The sequence below is a fragment of the Cydia strobilella genome, chromosome 6, assembly GCF_947568885.1.
Source record: "Cydia strobilella chromosome 6, ilCydStro3.1, whole genome shotgun sequence".
Lineage (NCBI taxonomy): Eukaryota > Metazoa > Arthropoda > Insecta > Lepidoptera > Tortricidae > Cydia > Cydia strobilella.
This window is the reverse complement of record NC_086046.1, coordinates 4,084,525-4,102,548: the sequence shown is the minus strand read 5'-3', so window position 1 is coordinate 4,102,548 and position 18,024 is coordinate 4,084,525. Positions and strand designations below refer to the sequence as shown.

The 18,024-nt window shown below is 38.1% G+C and overlaps 2 protein-coding genes and 1 long non-coding RNA gene across 3 annotated transcripts in view; 2 read left to right on the top strand and 1 right to left on the bottom strand.

Annotated features, from left to right (window-relative positions):
* LOC134742023 (uncharacterized) overlaps positions 1 to 18,024 on the top strand; it is a 213,793-nt gene that overhangs the window by 156,708 nt on the left and 39,061 nt on the right. The window lies entirely within an intron of this gene.
* The window catches only part of LOC134742003 (SEC14-like protein 2), a 31,125-nt gene that overhangs the window by 1,422 nt on the left and 11,679 nt on the right, over positions 1 to 18,024 (top strand). The window lies entirely within an intron of this gene.
* Positions 6,539 to 17,306, bottom strand: LOC134741992 (armadillo repeat-containing protein gudu). The gene is made up of 7 exons (XM_063674910.1): positions 16,556 to 17,306; positions 15,094 to 15,400; positions 12,051 to 12,396; positions 11,270 to 11,492; positions 10,314 to 10,474; positions 9,647 to 9,861; positions 6,539 to 6,756 (listed from the first exon to the last, which is right to left on the bottom strand). The coding sequence occupies exons 1-7, from the start codon at positions 17,155 to 17,157 to the stop codon at positions 6,625 to 6,627; spliced, it is 1,986 nt and encodes a 661-aa protein (XP_063530980.1). The 5' UTR covers positions 17,158 to 17,306; the 3' UTR covers positions 6,539 to 6,624.

Sequence of the window (18,024 nt, the reverse complement as noted above, 5' to 3'; positions counted from 1 at the left end):
CCTAATCGGTTGATTGAAATGAAAGTACCCTCAAGAAATGTTATAAAAATTATACTTAGTCATGTTTTTAAAAAACGCTATGTATTTACTTTCCTCGTATTCAAAATGAAAAGTGTTAAACTCGGGTGAAAGGCATCATTTCATCCCTTTGTTAACAATCTACTATTGCTACCGGAACAACGTGCAACAAAGTGATCCTATACTATGATGGTTCCGTTTTTTTCCTTTTGAGGTACACAAATGTGGAAAAAACCCTAAAGCTTAAAATAACATTTGCGGACCATTGTTGAAGTATAATACCTTACCTACGTGGCGGTTTTGGGACACCTAATCTGCAAAACCACATTTTCTCTATGTCAAATTTTCCATGCACATTGGATAGGACAACTTGTACTGCTTGTACCTATAGTTGCCATGGTTAAGTCATTATTTATGTAAGTACAATGCAAGTATACAATCAACAGTGCATCTCTCGACGCATTAGTGCATAACTGCAATGTTGACGGTGTCAAGTACAAGCTGGATTTTCTCGTATTTGATCTACCAGGGAAATTGCAAAATACCTTGTTTTAAAAACGCCTTTAGAAAATGTAAATTGAAAACTTTAGTCTACGAACATTTAGAAAAGAGCGTCCGATATAGGATGTCGTTGTCGAATCATCGAATGACCTTTGGAGAAAAACAGCCGCTATTAGAGTCCTATGCGTCTAGTCCTTTTATTTTTGCATTGACGCTTACTTTTGAACAACAAACAATAATTGAATGAATAAATAATAAAAAGCCTTTTAATCTCTATGAAATTAAAAAAAAAACCAACCCCATTCTTTTGCCCTCTCATTTTTGAACAAATAAAAAACGTAGGTTAAAAATATACGTACGTATAATGTGCATATACAGGCTGGCTAAAAAATAAGTGCATTCCCGTTTCCAGGGAGGTTTTGGGATTATACTGAGCAACTTTTACTACCTATGGGACCAACCCCGAAATTGCGGTAAAGAAATGCCCTTATTTTTGCCACCCTGTATATATATAGAAAATTGCCTACTACATCTCTAAATCAGAAAACAGATACAGAAGACAGATTTATAAATCAGAAAAATTCAAATGCAAAAATGTAAACAAATCGAATTTAAACTATTGTGAGACATATTAACTTAACAAATCGTAGTTTTTGCTGACTAACTGCCAAGTTAGTGAGATGTAACTCTGTTCTGTAAACATTGTTGTTTATTTAGAGCCACAGCGCTAACTCAACGGTAGCCACAAAGGCTAATGTGTTGCAATGCAACTGCATGCTTGGTCGCTGCGAGTCAACCAAGACCTCGGACGAGTGACTGACCCCCATAAGTAATGGGTGAAAGTCATTAAAGACAACGTGGTTAATAATTGGTGACCATATTTAGCTCAAAACCACTCGACGGATAAAAAGTAGGTAGATTCGGACTAAGATAACATTCGCAACAACAAAGTTAATTGAGTCATTATATGTTTTCTCTTTAAAATTAAACACGAAAAATTAGCTAAAATTACGGCATTATTAATGGAAGACTTTTTTGAATTGGTAATATTGAGATATGTACAGTCGCCATCAGATATATCGAGGTGCTCAAAAATATCTGAACACGCAACTTGCGCCTTGACAATAGAGGCGTGTTCAGATATTTGTGAGCACCTTGGCCGCTCCGATATATCTGATGGCGACTGTACGTTATGGACCAAAATTATTTTTCATCAACCCTCCCCACCCCTCCCCCCTATGCGTCACCCCCCACACCGCAAAGGGCCAGAAACGCGGTTTTTCTCAATTTTTAAGGAAACCGTTCAAGATACAGAAAAAGTGTGTAGGAACGAAATGATCCCTAATAAATTTGCTATCAATCTCTTTTACACACTAGTGCTATCACTTATAGTTTTTGTGCAATCTGTCACCAAAGATGTAAGTTTTCCTGTCATTTATAAGATAAAATATGTGTGTATTTTTTTTTTTTTTTCAAAATTTTAGACAGTAGTTTCGGAGATTGGTAATTTTTTGCCTATTTTCTTGAATTCAACTTCTAAACTGTTTATCCTAAAATTATAAAAAAGAAATATATTTGAGATTCTCACAATGAGCTCTTTCATTTAATATGTAACATAATATAGTTTAAAAAACTTTATTTTTTAATTTTCTCATTTACCCTCCAAAATTAAGTGGCCCCCATGTTTAAAATTCATTTGTTTACGTTACATTCCGTGTTTGGGTCACAAATATTTATATGTGTAGCAAATTTCAACTTGGTCCAGTTGTTTCGGAGAAAATAGGCTGTGACAGACAGACAGAGACAGACGCACGAGTTTTTTTTTCTTTTGAGGTAGAGAACCCTACTAATGAGTTCAATAGCTTGAGGTAAAAATGTGGGTCTTTTATGTTTTTAGTCGGTTTTTTTGAATACCCGTAAAATGAAAATAAAAGAAAATCTCCAACGGTTTTCCATTTTTTCGGACCAGAAGTTTAACTGCTTGCACCTGAGCACAATCATCATTTTCACGGTTGTATATCGATCGTAATTTTGACCGAATCCGCTTGATAAAAAAGAACCAAAACAGCTCTAATGCGTGTAACATTTGGAGCAGGCGGCAATTCACAACGATCATTTCACGTAGATATTGTTAAATTAGTGTGATGTCGTATTAAGTGCCTTGGCGTTATAAAAGTTGATGGCAGCTTGCGTTGTGCAGCTTTCCAATTTCCATTGCATTTTCTCCCTCGCTTTGCGTGTAGTACTTCTCTTATGAGCAATATTACCATCATTGTGAAACTTTTTAATGGGGCTACGCTACACACTTCGCCGTATATATAATAACGCCAGCACCCGGGTATATTCCGATTTGTCCCCGCCGGGCACAGATAGGAATAGGTGCATTCAAATGAATCATTCCCATTTGTCCCCTCCTCATGTATGGCGGCAGTCGTGGGGCATGTACAAATGGGAAAGGAACCAGCACCGGCTCTGCGTATCGTATCTTTTATTTTTCTATACTTATAGCAAATTGTGTATGCGCCATAAAGCGGTTTACGGTTGGTCTTACCTCCATTGACCTATCAAATCTTCCGTCCACCGCTGCAGAAAATGTCTTACGAAACTTAGATGTAGGTAATATACCGTTTAAAACGCATGTGCATAGAAATTGCAGTGCCAGTTACGGCTTAAGAATATTGTGACATCACACCACCATTGATGCGTTGCGGTGCACTGTGACATAATATCCGGTATATTGGAAAACTTCTCGTAACTTGTGTCGAAAGCGCTCACTTTTATTTTATTTTATTATGAGATTATTGCGTTGTTGCATCATAACATTCAAAATTTGAGGTTGATAAATAAAAGGGCACCACGAAATAATAAAGGAGGTACCTACTTAATTTAAGTAGAGTTTTACTTTGTCATTAATTCATATCAGTATTATTTTTGGTGTCCGACATTTCGGTTTCGGCATGATAAATCATGTTTCAGGCAAAAAGCTGCCGAACCTTTCGGCTGCGCCGAAACTATTTTCTGTAGTGTCCGACCGATGTTTTCGGTTTCGGTCGGACACTCATTATTTTCGTTAAAATTTGTTTCTAAATAATTTAATTATTTCTTTACATGTATGCTGCATTTATGTACCTAAGTTTGTTATAATTATAACTAAAAGTAGAGCAGGGGCTTAACGGAGCTTTCATCTACTAAATAAAGAGAAAATACTTTTACTATAAAATAAGCAATGGTCGCGTACTGTGCGGTTTAAGAGAAATTTCCTCCCGCGTACGCTTCGGCTGTGGAATGAGCCCCCTGCCGAGGTTTTCTCGAGGGGCTACAGTATGGGGTTCTTCAAAAAAGGAGTGTACAGGTTTTTAAAGGGTCGGCAACGCGCGTGTAATATCTCCGGTGTTGCAGGCGTCCATAGGCTACGGTAACTGCTTACCATCAGGCGGGCCGTATGCTTGATTGCCACCGACGTGGTATAAAAAAAAAGAAAAAAGAAAATGCACCCATTATAAAACTGCACCTGTCTTTATGGGTGTTGACGAGCTCATTGCCACCGCGCTTGCAACACTCGCCGGCAAGGTTAGGAACCCGCAGCTCGCAGTTTGCGTAATGCCGTTCAACGGTTGCAATAAATATAGTACCTACCTGCGTCATAAACACTGGCCAGTCAGCCGTCACAAGCTACTTTTTAAGGTTCCGTACCCAAAGAGTTTAGGGATTATACTGAGTAACTTTTACTATGGGATTAACCACGACATCGCGAAAAAAAAAATACCCTCCCATAGAAAATGGACCCGCCAAAATGGGGTTGGTCCCATAGCAAAAAAGTTCCTCAGTATAATCCCAAAACCTCCCCTGGCAACGGGAATGCACTTATTTTTTAGTCACCGTGTATATGTCATTGCGAGAAAGTATCTAAAAATTATAAGTACCTACGTAAAGTTGTTTACAAAAACCTATGAACCAGGATACAGAATTAAAAACTGAAATGTGAGTAATGTGACTAGTCATAAATAACATTTTGTTTAGTATCAACACATCAACAACGTCATTATCTATTCATAATTGCTGAACAAAAAGCAAAATACAAAATAGTAGAGATGACCTTACTTGTCAGTCTGGTACGGAACTTATGAATTATTTACCTAGCCTTATCTTCAGTCGAGTCCTTTTACTCGTATCGTATATCTTGAGAATAGGTACTTAAACACGTTTTTCCTATGAAATGTTAAGAAAATCCTTATTTAGAGCAAATTAGTGTTACCTAACAGAAAAAACTGATGAGCTTACTCTGATGGAAGCCTTAATTGGTATTAGCATAGAGGATATAATAGAATAGAGCGGTACAGTCATAGAAAATTTTGAAGCCACAGTAAATTCACTGCCATCTATCGACACACGATTAAAACTAAAAATAAAAATATCAAAAAATGTATTTATATATGGATCTTTTTTTTTATTTGCAATATTTGCATTAATTATTATTAGGTATATTATTTTGACCCATGTTCTTTCACTGATATGCGTTAAAATTGTTAAATAACAAACAAAACCGTCAACGCCATCTATACGAGAGTAGGCCAAATGTAGTGGCGCCATCTGATCGAGAATCAAATTTTCGTGATTTTCGAGGCACGCTTTTTCCTTAGACTGTATCCATCTATTACGGAGTTATATCTATCTTTGGTATTAGTGTGTAAAAACAAAGATATATTGATTTTATAAGAGGTATAAAGTATAAAACAAATTCGCGTGCTTTGAATTTGACAGCTGATGTAGACGGTGCTATACGTTCTCTACATTATGCGGTACCTAACTTTCAAAAGTTGAAGTATGACAATCCAGTGACCACAAACAAAACCTATGACGCAGTACAACACCATCTATTTCAGCTGTCAAAACTAGGGGACTCATTTTTTTTTGTTAGAAATGAATAACTATTTGGTAATAGCGAATATTAAAAAACCGGACAAGTGCGAGTCGGGCTCGCCCACCGAGGGTTCCGTACTTTTTAGTATGTGTTGTTATAGGTACAACAGAAATACAACATCTCTGAAAATTTTAATCGTCTAGCTCTAGCTATCACGGTTCATGAGATACAGCCTGGTGACAGACAGACAGACGGACAGTGGAGTCTTAGTAATGGGGTCCCGTTTTAACCCTTTGGGTACGGAACCCTAAAAGGGATAATGTTTATAAAAAATTGAAACAATGTAGGTAAACGAAAGAACTAACTTTTGCTCTGTTATTAAAATATCACCGTTGTATCTCAAAATAATATAATATCGTCATTTTATCTATGTATAAAAAAAATTGAGCCATATATCGTCTGTATTCTTCATACTTTATACGTCGTATGATTTAACTAGGCCTGGGGGCTGATTTATGAATTTCGAGCTCCCGATTTGTCACTCGAAAAATCTGTGGATAACGGCAAAATGCTATTTTTTATAGGACCGATATAAATTGGGAATCCAGGGGTCACCACTCGTTGTTAATTCTATTACATACTAGAATTTAAATGCATAGTATTGGGGATAGTATACTCATACAAATACTCATACTTTATTGGTAATATAAATTACATGTCAAGATTTACATATGTACATGTGTATATTGAACGAAATACACGAAATCGAGTCGAAATTAAAAAATCGGCATTACATATTTTTATTTATTTTCATTGGTTATATTTAGAAGTAAATAGGTACAACACTTTTTCTATTATGACATGAACAAAAGGCACACGCAAACAAAAAATGGTGACTCGCTCTACTCTTATCGTGGAACGATCCTACTTTTAAGTGATTTTCAGAATTGCGGAAGTCTTTTTTTAACTCCATTAATTTCAAAGTATTTCCGCCTGTTTGACACAATTACAAGCTTTCGTGAAACGGGCTTCCAGTGTAACTGTAGACCCCCGTTAGAGATAGCTCCGAATTCGATAATACTTAGTTACCGACGTGCCGACGTGTTATTCACCGGCGTAACCATTCAGACTTAGACCCGAAGCAAATCCATGGGGGCCTGGTGGTCAAATTGGCACCCCTCTTGGGCCTGTGGCATTTTGCCCGCTTTGCCACTTTATATTACGCCATTGATGTTATAAAAAAGTTACTGTTTCAATTTAATCTTCTCTGTGGCGAGTGCTAGTTTCCTGATGTTACACAAACAGCCAGCGGATGCTTCTTGGAGAATCGGGTCCTTGGAGGCAATGGTTTCGAGCAGGAATTGGACAACGCCAGCCTGGAATGAAATAAATATTGATTAATCCTTTGACCGCCAAAGACATCAACTGACGCGCGCGGTATAGCCCAATAGCCCAATATCAACCTTCGTGCTTTCCGACTAATTTCACTATGATTGCACGATAGGCGTGGCGCAAAGGGTAGATAGCCGAATTAAGGCCAGTTGGGCGGTCTTCATAATTGCACGTCGCTCAGGTATGCAAGCGAGACATCGCTCTATACGTGCAGCGCTACCTCGTTTATACACCGGAATAGTTTTCTGACCATTTTGCTCAAGACGATCCAGATTTTATAAACATGATAACCGTCCAACTCGCTACGTTAACCATCCTAGTCCGTCCACCAAGTTCTAGCTATAATATAGTTTAGTTATAGAACAAGTTTTCAGTAACCTGCACCTAAAAGGATTTGATGATTTTTATATATAATAAAATCAGTAGCCATAGACAATGTATGAATTAATTCCGTAACCATTGATTCCAGTGCTCAATTTCTCATTATTTCAGCCCACGTGTGGTACGCTTTACGCATAAGGAGAGTTCCAGCCACTCTTTCATTTTGTAATATATAACGAAGAGATTTGAAATCATTAATACAGTATTGTCGACATAAACGCACAAGTTCAGTTTTGCACCAAAAAAATTGTTAAGTCAGACCTTAAAATATAATGTTATACCTACAGTTACAGTTATGTAGGCCAGTCTTACAACAGCCCAAGGCTGGCTGATACCCGTTATGAATTTTAATAGTGGAAGGTATCCATCGACCTTTTGATGTTTTATAGTTGGCCCTTACGTTCGCTAAACCCAGGTAAGCATACATACATGTATGATATTAAAAATAACAATATGATGTTTAACATATACATATGTAATGTAATTTACACACACAACAAACAACAACAATCCACTTTGGGATTTGTAATTTGTACGCTTCGTAGAAAATGTATTGGAATAAGTAGTACCTACCTAGCTACATCGAGTCTACTTGAAAATTATCTAAATTTAAGTACAGGGCCAGTGATAAATGCATTTAATTTTTTTTATTTAAATAATCAATTTTTATGTTTTTAAATAAAAATTATAATTAGAATTTGGGATAAAGAAATAAATTTGACGTTTTATAAATTAATTCATCAAGATGTCGTCCGTAGCTGTTGCAGCACTCTTCCAGTCTTGCTTGTAAATTTTGAAAGACTTTCGTGTTAAGAGATTTCCTGGCTCCGAAACTTCACGAATCGTATGGTTACAACAATAACACATGGTTTCAGCAAGACGGGGCCACCTGCCATACAAGTAACGTGACCCTGGAAGTATTGCGTGAAATGTTTCCTCAAAAATTAATATCGAGGCGAGGTGACATTGCTTGGCTTCCCAGAAGCCCTGACTTAACTTCGGCAGACTTCTTTTTGTGGGGTTACTTGAAGAGTAAAGTGTACTCAAATAATCCGACAACCACAGCAGAATTAAAGGAGAATCTTCGTCAAGAAATCCAATCAATATCTCCGCAACTTCTAACGAAACTCTTTCAAAATTTACAAGCAAGACTGGAAGAGTGCCGCAACCGCTACGGACGACATCTTGATGATTTAATTTTTAAAACGTAAAATTTATTTCTTTATCCCAAATTCTAACTATAATTTTTATTTAAAAACATAAAAATTAATTATTTATAAAAAAAAATTAAATGCATTTATCACTGGCCCACCCTGTAGTACCTATATATATAACTACTTTTGGTTTGTTTGGTGCTACGTAGCTACTTATTATTTTGAAGCCGGTGTGGAATAGTTATGTTATTTGTTGTTTAACCTCTCGTGGCAAGGGGGCAAAGTTGTTGTTTAACCTCTCGTGTCGTGCTAATTAATATTAATACCCGAGCAAAGAACCGGACAAAGTGCGAGTCGGACCCGCCCACCGAGGGTTCCGTACTTTTTAGTATTTGTTGTTATAGCGGCAACAGAAATACATCATCTGTAAAAATTCAACTGTGTAGCTGTCACGGTTCATGAGATACAGCCTGGTGACAGACAGACGGACAGACAGACGGACATACGGACAGACAGACGGATAGCGGAGTCTTAGTAATAGGGTCCCGTTTATACCCTTTGGGTACGGAACCCTAAAAATGGAATCTTGAGCGTTGCGAGGGTTTCAAGGCATGAGGGTCAAACAAATTTTGCCACAGAGTGAAACACAAAAATTTTCACCACACCGACACAGGGAAAATATATATTAGGGGCCATTAATTACGTCACACGAATTTCTAGCTTTATATACTTTTTTTCTGAGTTTGTAAGGCGAGAACCGGGAATTCCCGGTTCCGGTACTGTATTTGTATAGAAAACCAATAACGGGAGCAATCCCTAATCGTCATGCAGTACTTGTGTTAGAAGAACATGGGATCTAGGTCTGATAATTTTTTATAGAAAACGCCAATTGTCGCATCTGTCATGGGATTTTTACTTTTCGATAGGAGGTTGTCGATAAACTAATCTTGTCATCTTGGTTGCGGCACCTAATGTAATAGAATCAATGTTGTCTTAATTTAATACGTACCTATAGCGAAATGCAGGGTGCATTGAAGTCATCCAGTTCACGGTTACTAGCTAGCTCAGTGCCATATTTAATGTGTCTACGCAAGTAATAAAATAAAACCGTCACGCGGTGGACCAGGCCAGGATCTCGTGACTCGTGAGCTCCTGACCTCACCTCATCCAGTTTAGTAAGGGTGTTTGCTCTTTGCTTGATCTGCTCTAGAAGTCATCCAGTTGACTCAGGGTGTAATGGCGCCCCGCTTGTTGAACTTTTTACGGCTCTAGGCCCAATTGCAGCAGTGCAATTCCAACTGTGTCTTATGAACTACGTTATAAAGTAGAAAAAACGTACAGCATGCATAGTCACACAGTTGATAGAGAAGAAGGACAGATGATACAGGGCGAGGGCAGTCGCGCGGTGGACGTTAGGATCTCGTGACGTCATCCAGTTGACTAAGGGTGAGATGGCGCCTCGCTTGTTGAATTCTTGGCGGTTCTGGGCCCAGTCGCAGCAGTAGGCGATGGCCACGCCTAGGTTGGCTCGGAGATGGTCGTCCGTTGTCGTCACTGGAAGGCGTCTAACGCTCAGAAAACATGACGTAAATCAGTTCTAGCTTTATCAAAATGGTACCGGTTAACATTTCAATAGAGCTAGAACTGAAATATGTTCTGATAAAGCCTCAATTGCTAGATTGAAACCGAGAAATAAAATATCCTTTTGAACTCTAAAATAATGAAGGATCATAAACATTAATAAGTATAATAAGTAATATTTTTTTCCTCATTGTCAATTTATCAAATTTAAATGTTTATTTGAAAATGTTTTAAGCCGGTTTGTCACTCAAATCTATCAATCAAACTGTAGTCAAAGAAGGACCTCCATGTTTTTTTAATATTTTTCGTTAATATTTTGTTTGTTTTCGATAATGTAACGTAAAACGTTCATGTTTTGTTGTGACTCTTACCATTAACACCGAGTAAGCCGGTTTGTTTTCCATTACGTCTACTACGTTACTAACCTAACTTAGACAGTTTTCCAACTACACCATGATCAGATATAACGGCCAGATTCTCATTGTCCTTCGCTATAGTGGCGATGGCTGCGCAGACGGCTGACAACACGTTGTGGTCTTCAGAGTCTAGCAGGTCTACCGTTAGTTCCAAAGCACCAACAAACGACCTGTTGGTAATATAATCATCATCATCATTGTTTATTCAAGAACAATATTACATTGTGTTTGAATTGAAATCTTAAAACTAGGCACATGCACACATATAAGAATTAGACAACAAAATATTAGTTTAGAATGATTCACGGTTAGTTTCACTAGACTTATATTGACCGGGATATAGACCGTGATTACCTTAAATAATACAAAAGGTAATCACGTTCTATATCCCGGTCAATATAAGAGAACCGTGCGCAAAAACCACAGTCACCTGTTGCAAAAACCGCATCACAAATCAACATATAAACATTAAGTGGGTCAAAATTTCTTTTCGTTGTCTTGTTTCTTACCACTCTGTCACGACTGTCACGCTTGTATTTTTGTCTTCTATCAAAAAAAAAAACGAGTGCTATCGCATGTCTTTCCAGCTGTAGGTAGAGTATATTTTATATGAGAAAAATTAAAAACTTAATTTCATCTCATACAAAAAGCTACACTCCGTCACAATTTTTGGGGACAAAAAACAAGACAACGAAAAGAATTTTGACCCAAGTACTAACTAGGTAGTGTTTAGTGCAGAGAGTGGCAACTTTAATAATTTAGCAATAGTACTTAAGTTTTTGTTGGTGTTACCAAATTATTTAAATATACACTTAACCTTCCATATTTGTGTGGTGGTCAAAAATCGTGGGTTCAAACTCGGTGGAGCGAAAAAAATGTAAAAAGACGACTAAAAATTCGATCGGCACTCAGGATCAATATACACAGATAACACGATAATCATACCGCACCCTACACCTACAGACCTGACCATCTCCCCAGAATCGGCCGCATTTTGCACACAAGGGCTCAAAGCCAGAGCCGCATTTGTCTGAACTCTCGGGGAATCATTCTTGAGCAAGGACCATACAAGTCGCACGCCGTCGAGTTCATCTATTTCGAGCATGCAGCTGGTTTCCTTCGCGCACTCCATTATGACGAGGGGCACGTTTTCGAGGAGAGGCTTGTGTGTGTTGTTGAGATGGTGAACTGTAATCAATGTTCCAATAACGAAATTTTTTTTTTTTTAAATCAAAAAAAAAGTAAGTATTAGCTTTATTACGAATTAAAGCGCGACAAGGATGCCATCTTTTTACTTTTATCAATAACATACGAGACTACAATAGTTATTTGTGCAACAAGAGAGGAAAGTTGGTTTTTCTTGCGAGTGTTTATTTTGAGTCCCGAGAAAGCGAAAGATTCTAAGGTAGAATCTTGAGCGTAGCGAGGAACTCAAAAACACGAGATGTAAAATAACTTTGCTCTCGTGTTGCACACATAATTTTTCACCTCAGTAGTGAGAATATATTAAAGGTAAAAATGTATTTTGAATTACACAGAATAAACAGAAAAAAATGTAATATAATACAATACCATACCATAAAAAAAAGTAGTAAAAGTATGAAGTGGCAGTTCATGGCCTTCACTAAATTAAAAAGCTACCTTGTTTCACTCCCTGGAGTGAGGAAAGTAGGCTTGTTCGAGCTGCTGAGGTAAAAATGCATATTACAGTTCGTAACATTCTAACAATGCAAACAGTATACTCACTTAGCATAGGCATGCCCCCAGCGGCCCTAATCTTGTCCCTATTCGGCGGTGACTTGGCACACTCCGCCAACGCACCAGCCACATTCGTCAACACACCATTATTCTCATCATCCAACAACTTCACAAGTATGGGCACTGCTTGAAGAGTATCCAGCCTTTTGACACTAGCTTCACTGTTCGCGCATTTCCACAGAGCCCCCGTCACGGCCGCCATGAGAGGTTTATTTGCTCTATTTGAAGGATCCGAAGCAGCTTCTACGAGTAATTCTAGCCCTCCTGCTTCTCTGATCATGTCTCTAGTGATGGGATCGCTTGCGCATTTGTAAATAGCCAGACTGCAATACGTCTGAAATCAGATCGATAAAGTTACATACAACTAGAAGAGCGAAGTTCTCGGCTACCGTTTTGAAATGTTGTTGTGATATATTTGGCCATTTTGGCCGACACTGCATGTCTATTACAGGTACTTCTGAAGATAGGTCTATCTTAAGTCTTGACTGCCTTATTACTCCTACCAGGAAAACAAAACAGAGTAAATAATGAATGTTGCGTTACAATTTAATTGTTTGTTACGGCTTGCGAGTAAAAAACTCGTAAATTATGCAACGGAGTCAATGTCTGCCGGAGCGTCTGTCTGGCGGCGAGGTTATAATTTTATGATAATATTTAAATGAGTGAGTTCTATATTTAGTACCTACTTGTAAGCTTTGTCTATAATTTATTTTCTATAAATATACAGACTCGGTTTTATCACAATTAACCTGCATAATAGGTATACCTACATATAAAATACCCCGAGAATATGAGGTAGGTAACAGTGATTTATTATAACTCAAGATATGTTATACGCGTTCCAAAATTGAAGCACTGCACTTGCCTTGTGACAAATTGTACAAGTTGCCTTTAGTCGCACCTGGGCAAGCGAGAAATGTGCACGTGCTAACGAGCTCCCACTCACCGAAAGAGAAAAAGACAAGCTCCTTCGTATATGATATTTATTTCAGTTTATAGAAAAAGACAAGCTCATGTTTAACAACATTTAACAACGAGTATGACGAAAACCGGCCAAGTGCGAGTCGGACTCGCGCACCGAGGGTTCCGTACATTACACAATTTAAACAATGTATTTTTTATGTGAAACGTGAGTGAAAGGTAAATTGCGGTTTACGATTTATGACGCATTAAACAAAAACTACTTACTAGATATCGTTCAAACCAATTTTCGGTTGAAGTTTGCATGGTTTTTTTAGAAGTAACAGGGGGGGGGGTACACATTTTACCACTTTGGAAGTGTCTCACGCGCAAACCATTCAGTTTAGAAAAAAACATATTAGAAACCTCAATATCATTTTTGAAGACCTATCCATAGATACGCCACACGTATGGGTTTGATGAAAATAAAATTTTGAGTTTCAGTTCTAAGTATGGGGAACCCCCGAAATTTATTGTTTTTTTTTTTCTATTTTTGTGTGAAAATCTTAATGCGGTTCACAAAATACATCTACTTACGAAGTTTCAACAGTATAGTTCTTATAGTTTCGGAAAAAAGTGGCTGTGACATACGGACGGACAGACAGACAGACATGACGAATCCATAAGGGTTCCGTTTTTTGCCATTTGGCTACGGAACCCTAAAAATGAATAGAATGCGAAAATTTGTCAAAAATAACAGATTTCTTCGTATGTATAGAAATAAATATGGAAGTATTTTTATGCTCCTTATGTATGAGTATAACCTATCTATAGTTAGTTTTGAATGATTCACGGTTAGTTTCACTAGACTTATATTGACCGGGATAACAAATAATACAAAAGGTAATCACGGTCTGTATCCCGGTCAATATAAGTCTATCTATAGTTATATAATATCATTGGTAGGTAATCGATTATCAAGCAAAAGCAGACCGGTACGGATGTTACACGGTGCGTTTGATATTTATCAACAATAGTCGCACATGTACACACAGACGCCCGCCATGTGAAATGATCTGAAATTTGTCAATATAGTTAATGAGCATTTCGCCAGAGCATCGCTTATCTAACGCCACTTTTAATTGTTTTAATTACTGATGTGCCGTCGGAATTTCCATTTCCAGTATTAGGCTGGTTTTAGTGCCACGCGGACCGTCCGCGCGGATCGCTCGAGCGGACAACTTTCTCATACAATTTGGCGGCGCGGAGCGATCTGCGCGGACGGTCCGCGTGACACTAAAACCAACCTTAGAAACATTATATTATTGTATACGAAATGGAATTTTCCATTTCTAAAATGAAAAATTCTGTGTTCGTGAAATTTCTGAATACTTTTCCATATTTTCTGGAAAACTGTATACTTGAAGAAAATATTGAAAGACGACTTTTGGTTCTAGTATTCTTTGCTTGGCTTAGAAATTTTAGTATTAGACCACATCGGCTTCCTAGCTCCTAGCACACACGGAAGAATCGAATGGACTCAAGAGGGGTAGGTGATGCCCACACACGCGGGCCACAACTGGCTACCCAAGTGGCTATAGGGACAGGAAGTCTTGGGCGGATTTGGAGGAGAGAGAGAACGAAATGCTGCAATAGATAGAAGTAAAAATCAATTTGCATGACTGTCCATATTTAAAATTATAAGGTGAACTGTATGTAGTTTTTAAGGTGATATTACATAGGCATGTATCATGTATGTACTTGTAAAACAAAATAATATTATATGAGAAACGATTACGATACCTAAATTACAACAAGATGCCCATGACAATAGCTAGCCATACACGCACGGATTTGCCCGTCGGATCTGCCTGAAAGATGTGTCTGGCGGACACATCCATCAATGTGTGGCGAGAAATAGACACAGATGGGCAGCGGACGGGCATCCGGCGGACAAATCTGTCTATTTCTCGCCACACATTGACGGATGTGTCCGCCAGACACATCTTTCAGGCAGATCCGACGGGCAAATCCGTGCGTGTATGGCTAGCTAATTGATAAATTGATAATCGCTGACGATTAATACCTATTTATGACCTTGACAGTGAAGTTGAAGGAACTATAAACCTACCTTTAAATCCTTATCCTCATTGGCCAAATGTTTTATCAAATCATCGACCATCATCTCGGTCTGTATGGCTAGTTGGAAGGAGGTCTCGTTCGTACACATTTGGAGAAGCCCGGTGGCCGGGATGGCTACGTCCAAATGTATGGTTTTCAAGAGTCTTGCAATGAGAGGGATCATGCCGTATTTTCTCATGGCCTCTCGGTTTCTTTGGGATGCGGACATGGACCAAAGAGCTTTGGCGCCGGCGCGTGCTATGTCTAAGAACTGTAATTCGTCTTCGTTCAGCTCTTCTCGTGGCGTTACGAGATTCCTGCCAAGTATCAAATGTGTAAGTACTACACGGCAGTTACTTTATAATTCTGTTTTGTTTAAGTACTATAATTTATTGGTACCGTAGATTGCGAGAATGATGTAAGAGTAATAAATAAGGGCTCGGGTTATTACGTAAACATAATATGTAATAATTAATACTAGTAATCACATAAACATTTATGTGCGTAGGTATAACTTCCATTGATTAGATACGCTAAAATAGCCTTGAACATATTTTACACAGTCGAGAGAAGAATATTTGTTACTTTTCGACTCTATTTCAAGATTTTGAATTAGGTATTCAATAATCTATCGGTTTCTACAACTGTAAGAAGCTGTACATGCCTACCTAATATTATTAATATCGAAGAAAATAACAAGCATACAAACTACGAATAACTAGCTAACTTATTTATTTAATCGTATGGCATATATACATTGAGGGCAATCAGAGTGTAGCCTTGAGGTTGCCAAGCCAAGCAACCAACTCAGGTGTCACGGTGCTCAGATCCTCAGCAGGCCCAGGGTAAGAGTAGAGTGGGCAGCGTTTAAAAATATGTTCTGTGGCTTCCTCTCCGCATTCGCAAAGTGGGGAAGCCGTCCATCCCCATTTGTGTGTGGCTGAATTGCAGCGGCCGTGTCCGGTTCTCAGCCTGTTCAGGCGGCACCAGATTTTACGAGGAAGGTCAAACCCTTTCGGTTTTGTAGACTACAAAACTAGCTAACTAACTAAAATTGACGTTCACAGTCACAGACATTAGAAAGTGCAATTTATCTGTAGGTAGGTAGGGTGCTTATTAGTACCTAATTCCTCCAAGTTAAAAACAGGTATTCAAAATACCGATTTAAACTTTCACGATTTTCACTCATTATTATTCACAACGACCGGGACTTAATCGCGTAAAATAAGTTTTAAATTTACCTCCGACGTTTCGAGGACGTCGTTGTCCTCGTGGTCTCGGAAAATACAGACAATAAGGTGGAAATATACGCTGTCTCGGAGAAGACTTCTCCGAGACCACGGGGACAACGGTATGTTCCTAATATTCGTCTACCTAACATACTTAGTAATATAACTAACCTAACCTACTTCTACTTATCTATTACTATCAGCAACCATTAGTCTAATGTTTGTTTTTTTGGATGAACTTACCTTTCTTTAACATCCAGCAAATCTATCAACTTTGGTAATCCCCCAAATTTTCGACAGAATTTTCTGCTTTTCCGAATCTTCCCTAAATTGGCTATAGTCTCCGCCGCAAGAATTTGCACATCCCTAGCCGGGTCTGACAACAAACCTACTAGCAAAGGAATCGCTCCAAGATCCGTTACTTTCTTCCTTATTTCAATATTAGGCGTTATATCTTTAAGAACAGCTAATCCCCCTAAAACACAGCAAAGGTCGCGTGTTTCAAGTAAATTGACAAGCAACTCTAAACCGCCAATTTCCTGGATAGCTCTCTGGTTTACTTCGATAGTCAAATCGTGGTCTTTCAAGCAAGAAAGCGCTACCATTGTCGCTGTTTGGTTGCCGGCTTTCATGTACTTCACCAGTTTCTGTATGTGCCAGTATTCTGGCGGTATTTCTGAGGACTTGATTAGATTGGCCCAGTTGTCTTCAGAAGAGGAGGTGGATGATGGGGATGACGCTGAAGTGTCGGAACCTTCTGTGACCATAACGATCCGAGGTAAGCCAACCGTGTCCTGCCCGCCATCGACACTAAACGTTGAAATATTATCTGCATTCTCCGCCATGATTCTTGATTTAATACGTGATACAAATCAGAAAGTCTCTCGATACGAATATAAAAATAAAATAGAAACTAGATCTATGGTAATAAGTGCCGTTAGGTCAATCAGGTTGCCTGGCAATCTTGTTTTGTCAAATACCAGACAGCGTTTCGTAAACGTATTCGTAATTTGCAGTATTATTATATTTTAATCTCACGAAAACATTTTTTGTATATTATTTCGTTTTAGATTATAGGTAATAAAATAATCATCATATATATATGCGCACATAATTTTAGCTTGGTAGTATAAACTGTCAGAATAAAATGGATAGCCAATAAATTGAGCAATAAAAGTGACGGTTCATTTCAAGGGGGTATAAAACCTGGTTTGTTTGAATTGTTTGCCGTGTGTTTGCCTATAAAATCAGGTTCAAAGCACTATAGAATCTCATTGTAATTTGTAATGGACCTTATTAGTATCTCCCAAGTAGTAAGTAGGTAGGTACTGTAAAGTAGGTACTATGTGCAAAGGTTAAAGTTGGGTTAAAGGGCCCTATGTACGATTACTTATTCTGCGGCTATGTAATACAAGAAAGGTAGAGGCTCTACCCTCCATCTTATATTATATCTTCCTAGTGAGTATAATTCTTTTCCCCTCACTAGCTCGGAAAGCCGTCTTTTATCCTTTAAAACAAGCGGGGAAAAACGCATTTTATCCACTAGTGGGGAAAGTAATTTGACCTTGGATGGAGCGTAGTAGCTTTTGACAGATAACAAAACGTAAAACGCTCATAATAATGGTTCGTTCGATATGAATTATCATTAAATAAATGGCTTGAGAATTTAATAAAGATTACCAAATTTAGCTTTATTTAATGATTTTATGTCA